Source organism: Vollenhovia emeryi, unplaced genomic scaffold (genome assembly GCF_000949405.1).
Source record: "Vollenhovia emeryi isolate VEMERY1.0 unplaced genomic scaffold, V.emery_V1.0 DF939284.1, whole genome shotgun sequence".
Classification (NCBI taxonomy): Eukaryota; Metazoa; Arthropoda; class Insecta; order Hymenoptera; family Formicidae; genus Vollenhovia; species Vollenhovia emeryi.
The window spans coordinates 25,879-36,578 of NW_011967082.1; the positions used below are offsets into that span (position 1 = coordinate 25,879).

General features: G+C 42.6%; 2 protein-coding genes across 5 annotated transcripts; one reads left to right on the forward strand and one right to left on the reverse strand.

Moving 5' to 3' along the window:
- The first annotated feature begins 141 nt into the window (after positions 1-141).
- Positions 142-5,262, forward strand: LOC105559215 (programmed cell death 6-interacting protein). Of its 2 annotated transcripts, XM_012007332.1 has the most exons (16): positions 142-394; positions 1,275-1,390; positions 1,468-1,503; positions 1,614-1,741; positions 1,814-2,092; positions 2,169-2,270; positions 2,381-2,603; positions 2,679-2,802; positions 2,877-3,054; positions 3,124-3,285; positions 3,359-3,502; positions 3,598-3,813; positions 3,904-4,053; positions 4,141-4,285; positions 4,376-4,564; positions 4,644-5,262. In XM_012007332.1, the coding sequence occupies exons 1-16, from the start codon at positions 195-197 to the stop codon at positions 4,748-4,750; spliced, it is 2,499 nt and encodes an 832-aa protein (XP_011862722.1). In that variant the 5' UTR covers positions 142-194; the 3' UTR covers positions 4,751-5,262. The 2 variants fall into 2 exon arrangements, with proteins under 2 accessions (XP_011862722.1, XP_011862723.1); XM_012007333.1 differs by lacking the exon at positions 1,468-1,503.
- A 229-nt stretch (positions 5,263-5,491) lies between these two features.
- LOC105559216 (peptidyl-prolyl cis-trans isomerase cyp11) lies at positions 5,492-10,436 on the reverse strand. 3 transcript variants are annotated; one of them, XM_012007335.1, is made up of 9 exons: positions 10,263-10,436; positions 9,368-9,666; positions 8,950-9,037; positions 8,204-8,233; positions 7,945-8,090; positions 7,766-7,859; positions 7,447-7,699; positions 7,167-7,262; positions 5,492-7,085 (listed from the first exon to the last, which is right to left on the reverse strand). In XM_012007335.1, exons 2-9 carry the CDS (start codon positions 9,642-9,644, stop codon positions 6,411-6,413), a joined length of 1,659 nt encoding a protein of 552 aa, XP_011862725.1. In that variant the 5' UTR covers positions 9,645-9,666; positions 10,263-10,436; the 3' UTR covers positions 5,492-6,410. The 3 variants fall into 3 exon arrangements, with proteins under 3 accessions (XP_011862725.1, XP_011862724.1, XP_011862726.1); XM_012007334.1 differs by having other exon boundaries at positions 10,246-10,436; XM_012007336.1 differs by lacking the exons at positions 9,368-9,666; positions 10,263-10,436 and having other exon boundaries at positions 8,204-8,337; positions 8,950-9,030.
- Between the last annotated feature and the right edge of the window lie 264 nt (positions 10,437-10,700).

Here is a 10,700-nt window from a genome sequence, read left to right on the forward strand (position 1 = left end):
TAAAAGAGAAACGTAAAGGTTGCAAACTGATTGGCTGCTTGCATAGCTTTTCGCGCCAATCGACGCGATTGGTCCACGATTTCTCCCCACCGTCGTGTGGGGGAAATCTCAGTACGTAGGTTGGCAAGGGTGGATGGGCAAACCGTCGGCGCGGGGCGCAATCGGCAATCAGACAGACGGGTCACACGTCAAACATGGCGGAGCTGGTCGCGATACCGTTGAAGAAGCCCTCGGACGTTGACGTGGTGAAGCCGCTCACCAATGTCATCCGGTCGACGTACAGCGGCACGGGCAAGGATTACGCGGACGCTATCGCCGAGTTCAGCAAGCTGCGGAACAACGCTCTGTGGCGCGCCTTCGAGAAATACGAGAGCTCCTTGCAGGTTATCTACAGGTAATGAGTCATCCCGTTCAATCGTTATTTCGATTATGCGCGTGCGACGTGCCGTGCCTGGCTGTCACGATCGCACGCACGGAACTGAGCGGGACGCTCGGCGTGTTTTGCAACGTCTCCTCGCACCCCCGAGCCACCGCGTGTCAGCGTGTCCGGAACTGGCGAGGAGTTCTGTCCGGCTGGATTTGCCTACGCGAAATGAAGGGAATGTCGCGGATCTCTTCTTCTTCCCTCCCTTTCCTGAAAACTGAAGGTCCGCGGTGCAATCTCTAATTGAAAATTGTTTCTTACGTGACCTTCCAGCCACTGAAATGCCGTTACATCTTCAAATCTAGTACTTGAGACGACCTTAAATAACGAACTTAAATGGCACTGTGAACACCATCCTAGAACTCTGAAAAAGATTTGGGATTGTAAAATCTGAGGATCTTCGTGGATTACAGTTGAAAGATGATGGAATGTTATGAACCTCAAAGACCTGTGTCCGCGATGCAGTTTTTATGGAGTAGCTGCAAGTTGATTGGCTAGGCATTTCTTGAAGCTAGAACTCGGACCAAGTTCTAACATCATGGACACAGACCTTAAAGCCTTGTGTCCACGATTCAAGAACTGTGTCCAGGTTCTAGTTCCAAGAAATGTGCAATCGGTCAACCTGTATCTTTTATGGAAAAGCAAGTTGATTGGCTGCGCATTTCTTGGTACTAAAACTTGGACACAGTTCTTGGATCGTGGAGACAAGGCTTAAGAGAGGTCTCGATACAAAATTTGGCTTAAAATTAAAAGAGTTCTTGCACCGAAAGTACACCGTGGTGTGCTAAAACGGTGCCGTTTATTCACGACTGAAGATCATTGCTAGCTGAACGTGCGACTTTATTTGCAGCTATTATGATCAGCTATGCGCTCTGGAAGGAAAAATCCCTGCTCACGAGCTGCAGATACCGTTCAAATGGAAAGACGCCTTCGACCGTACGATTTTTGGTGGAAAACTCAGCTTGAGTAAGTGCGAAAAGGAATTGCTTCTTCTCGATTTTAATTCTTACGATAGAGTTTGAACCGTTTGTGAATCATTTGAGAAGCAATTTTGACAAACGGACGTCCAGAATGTCACGGTATAATCTCTAGATTGAGAGTGCGCATTAAAGTTGTAGATAAGATAAGATGATATAGGTTTTACTTTATGCGTCAACAACAATGCGACTTATAATATTGTCTTTTGCAGCGATCAGTACATTGGCGTACGAGAAAGTATGCGTGCTCTTCAATATCGCCGCTTTACAAAGTTCAGTGGCGGCTACGCAATCCTTGGACACCGATGAGGGATTGAAGCTATCGGCCAAGTTATTTCAGGTTCATTTCTTCCGTCCTTATCACTGATATGCTTTATCGTGGGTAAAGAATAATCGGTCAATCTTCCTGCAGCAATCAGCTGGAATATTCAATCATCTGAAAGGCAACGTTATGATGGCGATTCAACAAGAACCGACGCCCGATATTAGCCCAGAAACTCTCGGGGCGTTGAGCGCATTGATGCTCGCGCAGGGGCAGGAGATATTTGTGCACAAAGCGATCCATGATTCTATGAAGGACGGCATTGTTGCTAGGCTGGCAGCGCAAGCGGAAGAACTGTATGCGGACGCGCTTAAACTGTTCCAGAAAGAAATCTTTCGCGCATTTTGGGACAAGGAATGGGTACCCCTGGTTAGTACATGGGGTACGACGTACAGAATCGCTCTTACATTATTTTAATTATATTTAAATATAAATGTTATCGCAGATCGCAGGCAAACAGGCCGGTTATCGCGCCATGGCTGAATTTTATCAATCTCTCGTGTGCAAGAATAACAAACAGATTGGCGAAGAAATCGCTAGACTGGAGGTAATCGCAGTAGCGTCTAAATCGTTTCTTTTACATTCGCGTTTTCAATGCACAAAGACCAAAAAGATACGTTAGTCGACTTTTAAATAGGTACACGTTAACATTTTCAGCACGCCGTGGAGCTGTTCAAAGCCGCTCAGCAAAGATCGAACAAACCGAACTTGTTCCAAGATTATGCCAACAGGGCGCAAAGAAATCTGACGGAGGTGAAGAAGGATAATGATTTCATATATCACGAAAGGATTCCGGATATCAAGAACGTGGAAGCTATAGGAAAAGCTAGCGTCGCCAAACTACTCCCGCTACCTGAAGTATTCAGTGCCGATTTTAAAGGTTCGCGATATTGATCTTGCATAAGAGATGCAAAATCAATATCGTTATGTCAGCTATTTTGGGGTATGCTTACAGACTTGTTTGCCGAGTTGTTACCTCTTAATGTGCGCCACGCATTGTCGGCCTATGAGAATCGTCGTAATGAGCTTGTTAATTACGAGATTTCGAATCTTCGTGAAATGACACAGCTTTTAAATAGGTACACGTCTTGAAATACAATGCTATGCTTATTGTCGGGTCATAGATTTCTCATTAGACATTTTATACGTACAGCGTTTTGGCAAGTTTGAACTTACCAGCGGCTATAGAAGATACGAGTGGCACGGAGATACCTCAGTCGCTGTTGGACAAGGCGCTTCACGTACGAGAATCGGGTGGAATAAACGCTCTGGAGGTAGCCATGAGAGAACTGCCGGATTCGTTGCTGCGTAATAAAGAGCTTTTAGATGAGGTACGAATATTATTTTCTCACTGAAGTTCCTGCGTATTGCGTATAATTATCTCTTACTTGTCCTTGTAGTCGGAAAGAATGCTGCAAGAAGAACGTGATTCTGACAACCAGTTGAGAGAGCAATTCAAAGAACGCTGGAAGCGGACACCCAGTGCCCGATTGACAGAACAATTTACTAGCAATTTACATAAATATCGCGAAATTATAAATAACGCAGTCACTGCTGATAAGGTAAAAAATGCAAAGGGAGGAAGGAAAACTTTGTGAAGCTTACGGAATGTTTCATTGTGTTGGTCATACGTAGGTAGTTCGTGAAAAATATGAAAACCATAAAGAAGGGATCGAAATCCTGAGTTTGGACGAGGACGAGCTTGCCAGGGCTATTCCGCAAGGTTCTGCTCTCCAAGAAAGTAATGCTGTTATTAAGCTCAGGAAATTAATGGATGATGTAGGTGGTGAAAAATCACGAGGATTGATAGCAGTAAACGGATTTATGCACATCGTTTTTTGTATTTTAATCACTATGGAATATCTTTTTGTCAGGTATCCACATTAAAAACTGTACGAGACACTATCGAAAATGAATTCAAGTTCGCTGCCAATGACATGAAGACGATGTTCCTCTCGGCACTGGCCAAGGACGGCGCGATCGACGAGCCAAATATGTCCGTCGAGAGTTTGGGAAAGTGTTACGGGCCCTTGCAGAAGCAAGTACGAGAGAGTATAGCGCAGCAGGAGAAATTGGTTGCTGACATTCAGGTAAATCTAGCATTTTCACGATGGAGACAACTGATTAACATCAGATAAGCAAAAGGTAAACGTGAATCACAATCTGCAATGGTCTTCTAGAGTTGCCATGCAGAATTTACGAATGAACAAGCTGGTAGCGGTAGCGCGCGAGAAGCGATACTCTGTAAACTGGCTTCCGCTTACGATGCATTTAAAGAGCTGAAGAATAACCTAGTGGAAGGGGCTAAGTTCTACAACGATTTAACGCAGGTAAATTTACATCGTGGCTTTCTCCTCGTGATTGCCGCCGATTGTCGTCTAAGCAATTTGTCTCTCTATCTCTCTCTCTCTCGACAGCTACTCGTGGTTTTCCAAAACAAGATATCAGATTTCTGTTTCGCACGAAAAACCGAGAAGGAGGAACTCCTGAAAGACTTAACTACGAACCTAAGCCAGACCGGTCCCGCTGCGACGCCAAGCATTCCGTCTCATCACGGCAGTGGTATGGATCGTATCAATCCCGATCACGTTACGTTGACTTCGTTAACGCATCTCGAGTCGGATAATTATTATCGACTCTCTGTCCGTGTAGGTCCGCCTGGCATAAACCCAACAGCGGAAGCCGCCTCAGCGTCGCCGCAGCTGCCTTATCCGGTCCAGCACCATGGCGGAATGCCCATACCTTACGGTGCTGCGGCAGCAACACCGTATCCAGCATTCGTTCCTCCGCCGATGCCGACAGCCTACAATCCATACGCTACGATGCCGTATCCTACGCAAGGTACACATAGGGAACCTCGCAGTTCCGTCATCTGCAATATATCCAAGAGGCATGTACGATATTTATATAAAATTTCTAGGGGGATACAATCCATACCAGGGTATGCCTCAAGCTCCGTACGGAGGTTACGCCACGTTACCGCGTTACGGTGGCACTCAACCACCGCATGGACAAAACCCGTGGTGAACCAAACGGAAGGCGGTTATTAGCGTATATTACGATTTAACGTATATTCGTATATCGCGCATATTTTATATATAAAATTCTAGAAAAGTCTGCTATTAATCGACATTGGACGAACAATGTTGCCAAGCATAGTCCAAAGGAGTTTGCGTTTACTAATTGTTACACGTTTCACCGTGTCGAGTCGTTTATCCGGTACAGATCGATCGTTGATATTTGTTAAACTCTAAGTGCCGCTTCATCAATTTTGTGTAGAGGGCTTATTATCAATTTATAAATATATTTTGTAAAATAAGTCGAACGTATAGAAATTATTTTCACCTAGACCACCTGGAGAAAAGAATCTCGATGCGTCGACTACTGATAGAACAACTTCAGGCACACTACGTTCGTATAAGCATAAATATACATATATATTTCTATTGAAGATAAATTATATTCACAGTATAATTTATCAGTTTATGATGTACATATTATGTATACCTTGTGTTTTAATATAATTGCATACAATTATACGAATGTGGGTAAATTGTCAAAGATATAACATTATTTCGACACATATGCTGAACAAAGCGTAAAATCTGTATATTCGTTAATTTTAACGGGCATTAATCAAAAAGATAAACGAAATCATCTAAAATTTCACAATACTTTCAAAACAATTAATATTCACGTTTGAAACGGTATTAATTGAAAACAGCTATTTGAATTCTGATCATACAAAAATATTGAGAGAACGCATTCTTACAATATTAAATCTACAAAAAATTTCTCTTTATTGTTAATAGATGACGGCCGTCATAAGAATGATGGCATACAAGTAATTCATTTATTACAATTTTACACATCATGTATGTTACATATAAAATATTTAAAGCGTATTTTCTAATCGTTGACTGAAGTTATCATTAATTTTCGAGTCTGAATGATTTCGTGTGATTTATCACGTAAAGCGGGACAATTAGATTCGAACTCTAAAAGGGAAATTAATAGTCAAAGTCCTGAAGAGAGTCTTCATGTAGAAATATTTTGAGAATATTTAGCAGTGAAATATACATGTATATACCCAACATATGAAAGAGGTAGAGAAGAGATGCAAAAAATAGATAGTCTCATAAGAGTAAATGTAGATAAACCTTATTGTACATTCCAATGATGAAACACTTGTATTGACCACAAATGTGTGATTGAAACGGAGTCGAGATATATTGCTCCAGCATTATTACATTATTGATTCGGAAATTAATATGTCGGTGATTGTACATTGATAAGTATAATCGTAGTATTAGAGTGCTGAATAACATTGGCAGGATACACAGATTATCTAAAATATGTTCACGTGATCGCCAATACTTGGACGATTAGATAACGCAGTATTAACTACATGCTTTATTATCGGATTAGGTATATTTGCAATAGTTAATTGTAATTATTTATTTAAAACCGCATCCCTGTAATTATTAAATATACATAATGTGAATACAATCCATGTAAATAATACAACTTCGTGTTATTGTGTCATAGAAGCGTATGCTTAGCTATGAAATAATAAGAAATACTGCGTTATGAGCTTAATCGTTCAGATATTTGATTTAAAGAGCCAGTTTATTTTAATATTTCGTTGGTGTCAATAAGCGAAAGAAAGAATGTGAAGTGATGCGGATTAATCCTTTGCGTGCTGGCTGCTGGAGCTGCTCGACCGCGAACGGCGTTTGAACTTCGCTTGGCTCGTGTCCGATACGTTATCGTTTTTCTTATACTTAGTCTTGTCGTGGCGGGAATTGATGTCGTTGTCCTGATGGGAATTTGAATTATTCCGACGTCGATCGTTGCGCTTATCGTAATGCCTATAATTATCTCTTCCGGGTCTGTGGGTTCTGTAAAAATCTCGCCTACGTGGAGAATAATTTCTCTGATTTCTTCTGTCGCGACTTGCTCTACGATCGTAGTCCCTCTCTCTGGATCTTCGACGATCTCTCGACCGAGAACGCCCGCGTCTTCTGCTTCTATCCTTGGAGTCGCGTCGTGAGTTTCGATCGTTGTAGGATCGGTTAGCGTCACGCTTGAACGACCTCTCATTCTTGTTTTGCTTCATCTCCTTGTTCTGCATATCATTTCCCTCTGCGTCTCTCTTCACGTTATCATCCTGCGCCACCATAGCCGCAGTTTCGTCTGTCTGGTCGTTCTCTTTATTCTCCATTAATTCCGACGCGTGTATATCGTTATCTAGATCTGGCACTTGATCATTTTCATCCGGATTCTCTACGAATCTTTTAATTCGGTCAGTCTCACGGGTCTTGAACTCTTCTTCTTTCTTGAGACGTTCCTTTTCTATTTTCTGCAATATAAAGCACAGTGTGTAAGTAGGGAATAATAATTCTACGCGTGTTATTTTGATATAATGTATTTTAAAATGTACCTGAAATTCGTGCAACTTGATAGTACGATTTTGAGCTTGCTTCCAATGAGGCGGCGTTACACTTCTGGAACGACTTCGAGAAGGAGTGTGATATCGCTGAAAGTTTACTTAAAATATGTATCCATACTTTTTAATTGTTATAGTAAACGGACAAGATAAATCAGCGAGTAAAATCTGACTCTGTACTCCCACGAACTTTCATTAATTATACGCGACTGATGAATACGATAGCCGCCGTTACGCGACAAATATCAGAGCTTTGTGACAATTGATCACTTACGAATATTCCTCTACCCTTGAAAACACGGCCAGTCTTTCTATGAGATCGTACACGATCTCTTCCGTAATGCTGTCTAAATTCCTTCTGATTCGCATTATTGGTGGAACCTGCTCTGTACAAAAATTTATTTGCCGGCACTTCCGGAATTTCATCGGGATCGATTTTGGTAACGGACACCAGCGGATGAGGCTGCCCTTCGTCTTCCTCATTTGAATCCCGAATTTCACCGTCTTCCGACTTCGCTCGCTTTTTACTGAAACAAGACAGTGCGTTATCGCAATTATCGAATATCCGAGACTTTCTCTTGCGTTCGGCGTACCTTTTCTTGTTCTTCTTTTTCTTCTTCGCTTTATCGGCATAAGAATCAGTCTCTGACTCCGCCGAACTACTTTGCTTCGCTTCTCGTTTTTTCGCTGCAAACACGCATACGTTATTATATTTATCAGCGAATTATGACTCGCTCAATCGTTATGCCTGAAGAATAGAGAGTACTTGTACCTTTACTTTTGATCTTCAAGACCAATTCGCCACAGTTCACTACCTTAGCATCTTGCAACGGACGTGACATTCGGTCTACTGGAAGTCCTTCAATATGCATGACGATCTCTTGCCCAGTCACTACTTCTCCAAAAACCACATGGACACTGGAAACGGAGAGATTTTCATATAGACAAAGCAGGCTTAGGTCCCTTCAACGTTTCTTCGGAACATCCCGAGATCGAATAATCGAAACTCGTCGCGACTGATCTATACTCACTTGTCGAGGTGAGGCGCTGGTTGTGTTGTACTACAACAACAAAATATGATTAAGGGGATGAGAGATGAACAGAAAGAGCCAGAGCTTTCATTGGTCATTTGTGTTGTAGTAGTGGTGTGCAGACCCCCTCACGACTACGCAAAAACATCGCTAAGTTATTCATTCCTCCAGAATGATTCTTACTCCTACGCTCTTTTTCTTTTCAATTATCTGCCGTGAGTTCGCCGCATAAATATCATAGGAACATTGCGCATTCATGTAAAAGCCTTGCCGGCTTTACCACGCAATTAAATCTGTCTGCCATCTATTTGGAACATACGATTCAATTGCTACGAAGATCAGCCTTACACCGTTCGATTTCCCACATTTACACTCATTTAAGAATGGGAGGGTTCTTTGGTGAACGTGACTAACGATAGGTATTAACGCTAACTTCACCCTGATTTAAAACGCCTAGTCAATCGAGCGAGAGCTAATTTATGAGATGGTCGCCCGAAGAACAATCTTTTAGTATCACGAGGGAAGCGCGTAATAACTGGAATGATAACTGTGTTGCGATATCTCGCTTGCTAAGAGGTACCTGTAAGATTTTGCCTACGTATTGTAAGCAGCCATACAATTATGTAAAGTCACGAAACCTTTATAATAAAAAAAAATACCTGATATATTAAAATCACAGATTTTCAGATTTACATGTGCATGCAACTTTATGGAGCAACTGTAGATAGTAACGTCAGTGTACTTACATGAAAAACTGGGAGCCATTGGTATCTCTACCGCGATTCGCCATCGACAACAAAAACGGCTTATCGTGTTTGATAATAAAGTTTTCATCTGCGGAGAAGAGGACGCTTCTTAAGAAAGCGAAGTGTAAAATCTCCCTTTGTACCATTTCTTTTCTGTTAAAGCCTAATCTACAACGTGCTCCCTGCGTCCAGGAACATTGTTTTATATAAACAAATCGACAGGCTTAAAAAATTTGCCGACAACGTACGATTGTGCAGTGTACAACATACAGTTTATCCACTTGCGTAGATTTTTTTCAAACGTATTTATCGACTACAAAATACAGAATGTTTCTGGATGCAAAGAGCACATTGTAGATCAGGCTTCGACGAGTATATTGGGTCGAGCTGAAGTAACGCCCGAGTCATGTGTAGTCACCTGCAAATGTACCGCCGTAAATCGACTCGCCGCCAGTGCCGTTACCTATCGAGAAATCGCCACCCTGAATCATAAAGTCCTTCACGACCCTGTGAAAAACAATGCCTTTATAATGCAGCAGCTTGCCCGTCGTTTTCCCAAGTCCCTTTTCTCCGGTACACAGCGCGCGAAAGTTGTCAGACGTTACGGGACAAGTGTCCGAGAAGAGCTCGAAGACTACTCTGCCCATGGGCAGTCCTCCGACCTCCACGTCGAAGAACACCCTCGTGTTAACCATGGCGGAAGGGTCGCCGGATTACCTGCAAGTGCCACGAAACGAGCAATTAGCACAGTGCGAACAATGAATTGTGCTTACGAGATTATTCGAATGTGTATAGGAATTCAGGGAGGTGTGCAACAAATTATATAATAAGAAATAAACAAGGTGAACGAGTGCGATAAGCATGAAAGATAGAAATCTACGCTTGGAGAAAGAGTGATAAAAGCAGACTGAATGAGAACGGGAATGAAATGCGACGAAAATAAAGTGGGGAAAGGTATGAAATATGTGGGCGCGATGAAAATAAGAGTAAAATTGCACACGGATCGGAACACCGAGGCGCAATCGCGACGAGTCACATCGTCGGCTCTCGCGCACAGTGAATTTCTAATCAATGGACACACAGGTCGGCTTATCCGGTGTGACTCCGCGATTCTCGGTACGTCGGGAAGGCGCTCTACGCCCTTTTGCACGTGTCGCTCCAGGTAAAGGGAGAGAGAAAGAAAACCGGTAAGGGGACAATGATAACGGGAGGAGGCGGTAATAAATTATCGATTACGCGCGCACGTCCGTGAAAATTATAGAAAAAAAAACTTGGACGGAAAGGTTAAAGACTCACGGAAATCGCGCGCTTACGCGGAATATCTAGGATCAGTTGAACCGGTCTCGAATCCTCCACGGCCCGATTGAATCTGGAAAACGTGTGTGCTCGACGTGGTCGGTTATCCCGATACGCATACGGCTCCCTGAAGTCCCTGGACACGACGTCGGACGTCGGCGGGGCGATCAAGAAGCGGCTACGTATTAACGTCCACGAAGAATGTTAGTAAAGAGTATGTTCTTTATAGCTGAACTAGTGCAGCCAGTTCAGCTACAAAGAACAGACTACGGACGTAGGAAATATCTGGACGGAGCGTAAAGCCTGTATCACACTACGGATTGAGATTGGGATTAGGGTACTATTACATTTGTCGTACGACAAATTTTTTAAGCGTGTCGATTGGCCGCTGAATAGAAAGTTTCTAGATACTCGAGAATTTTACTATCCTTCAGCCAATCAATACGCTTAAAAAC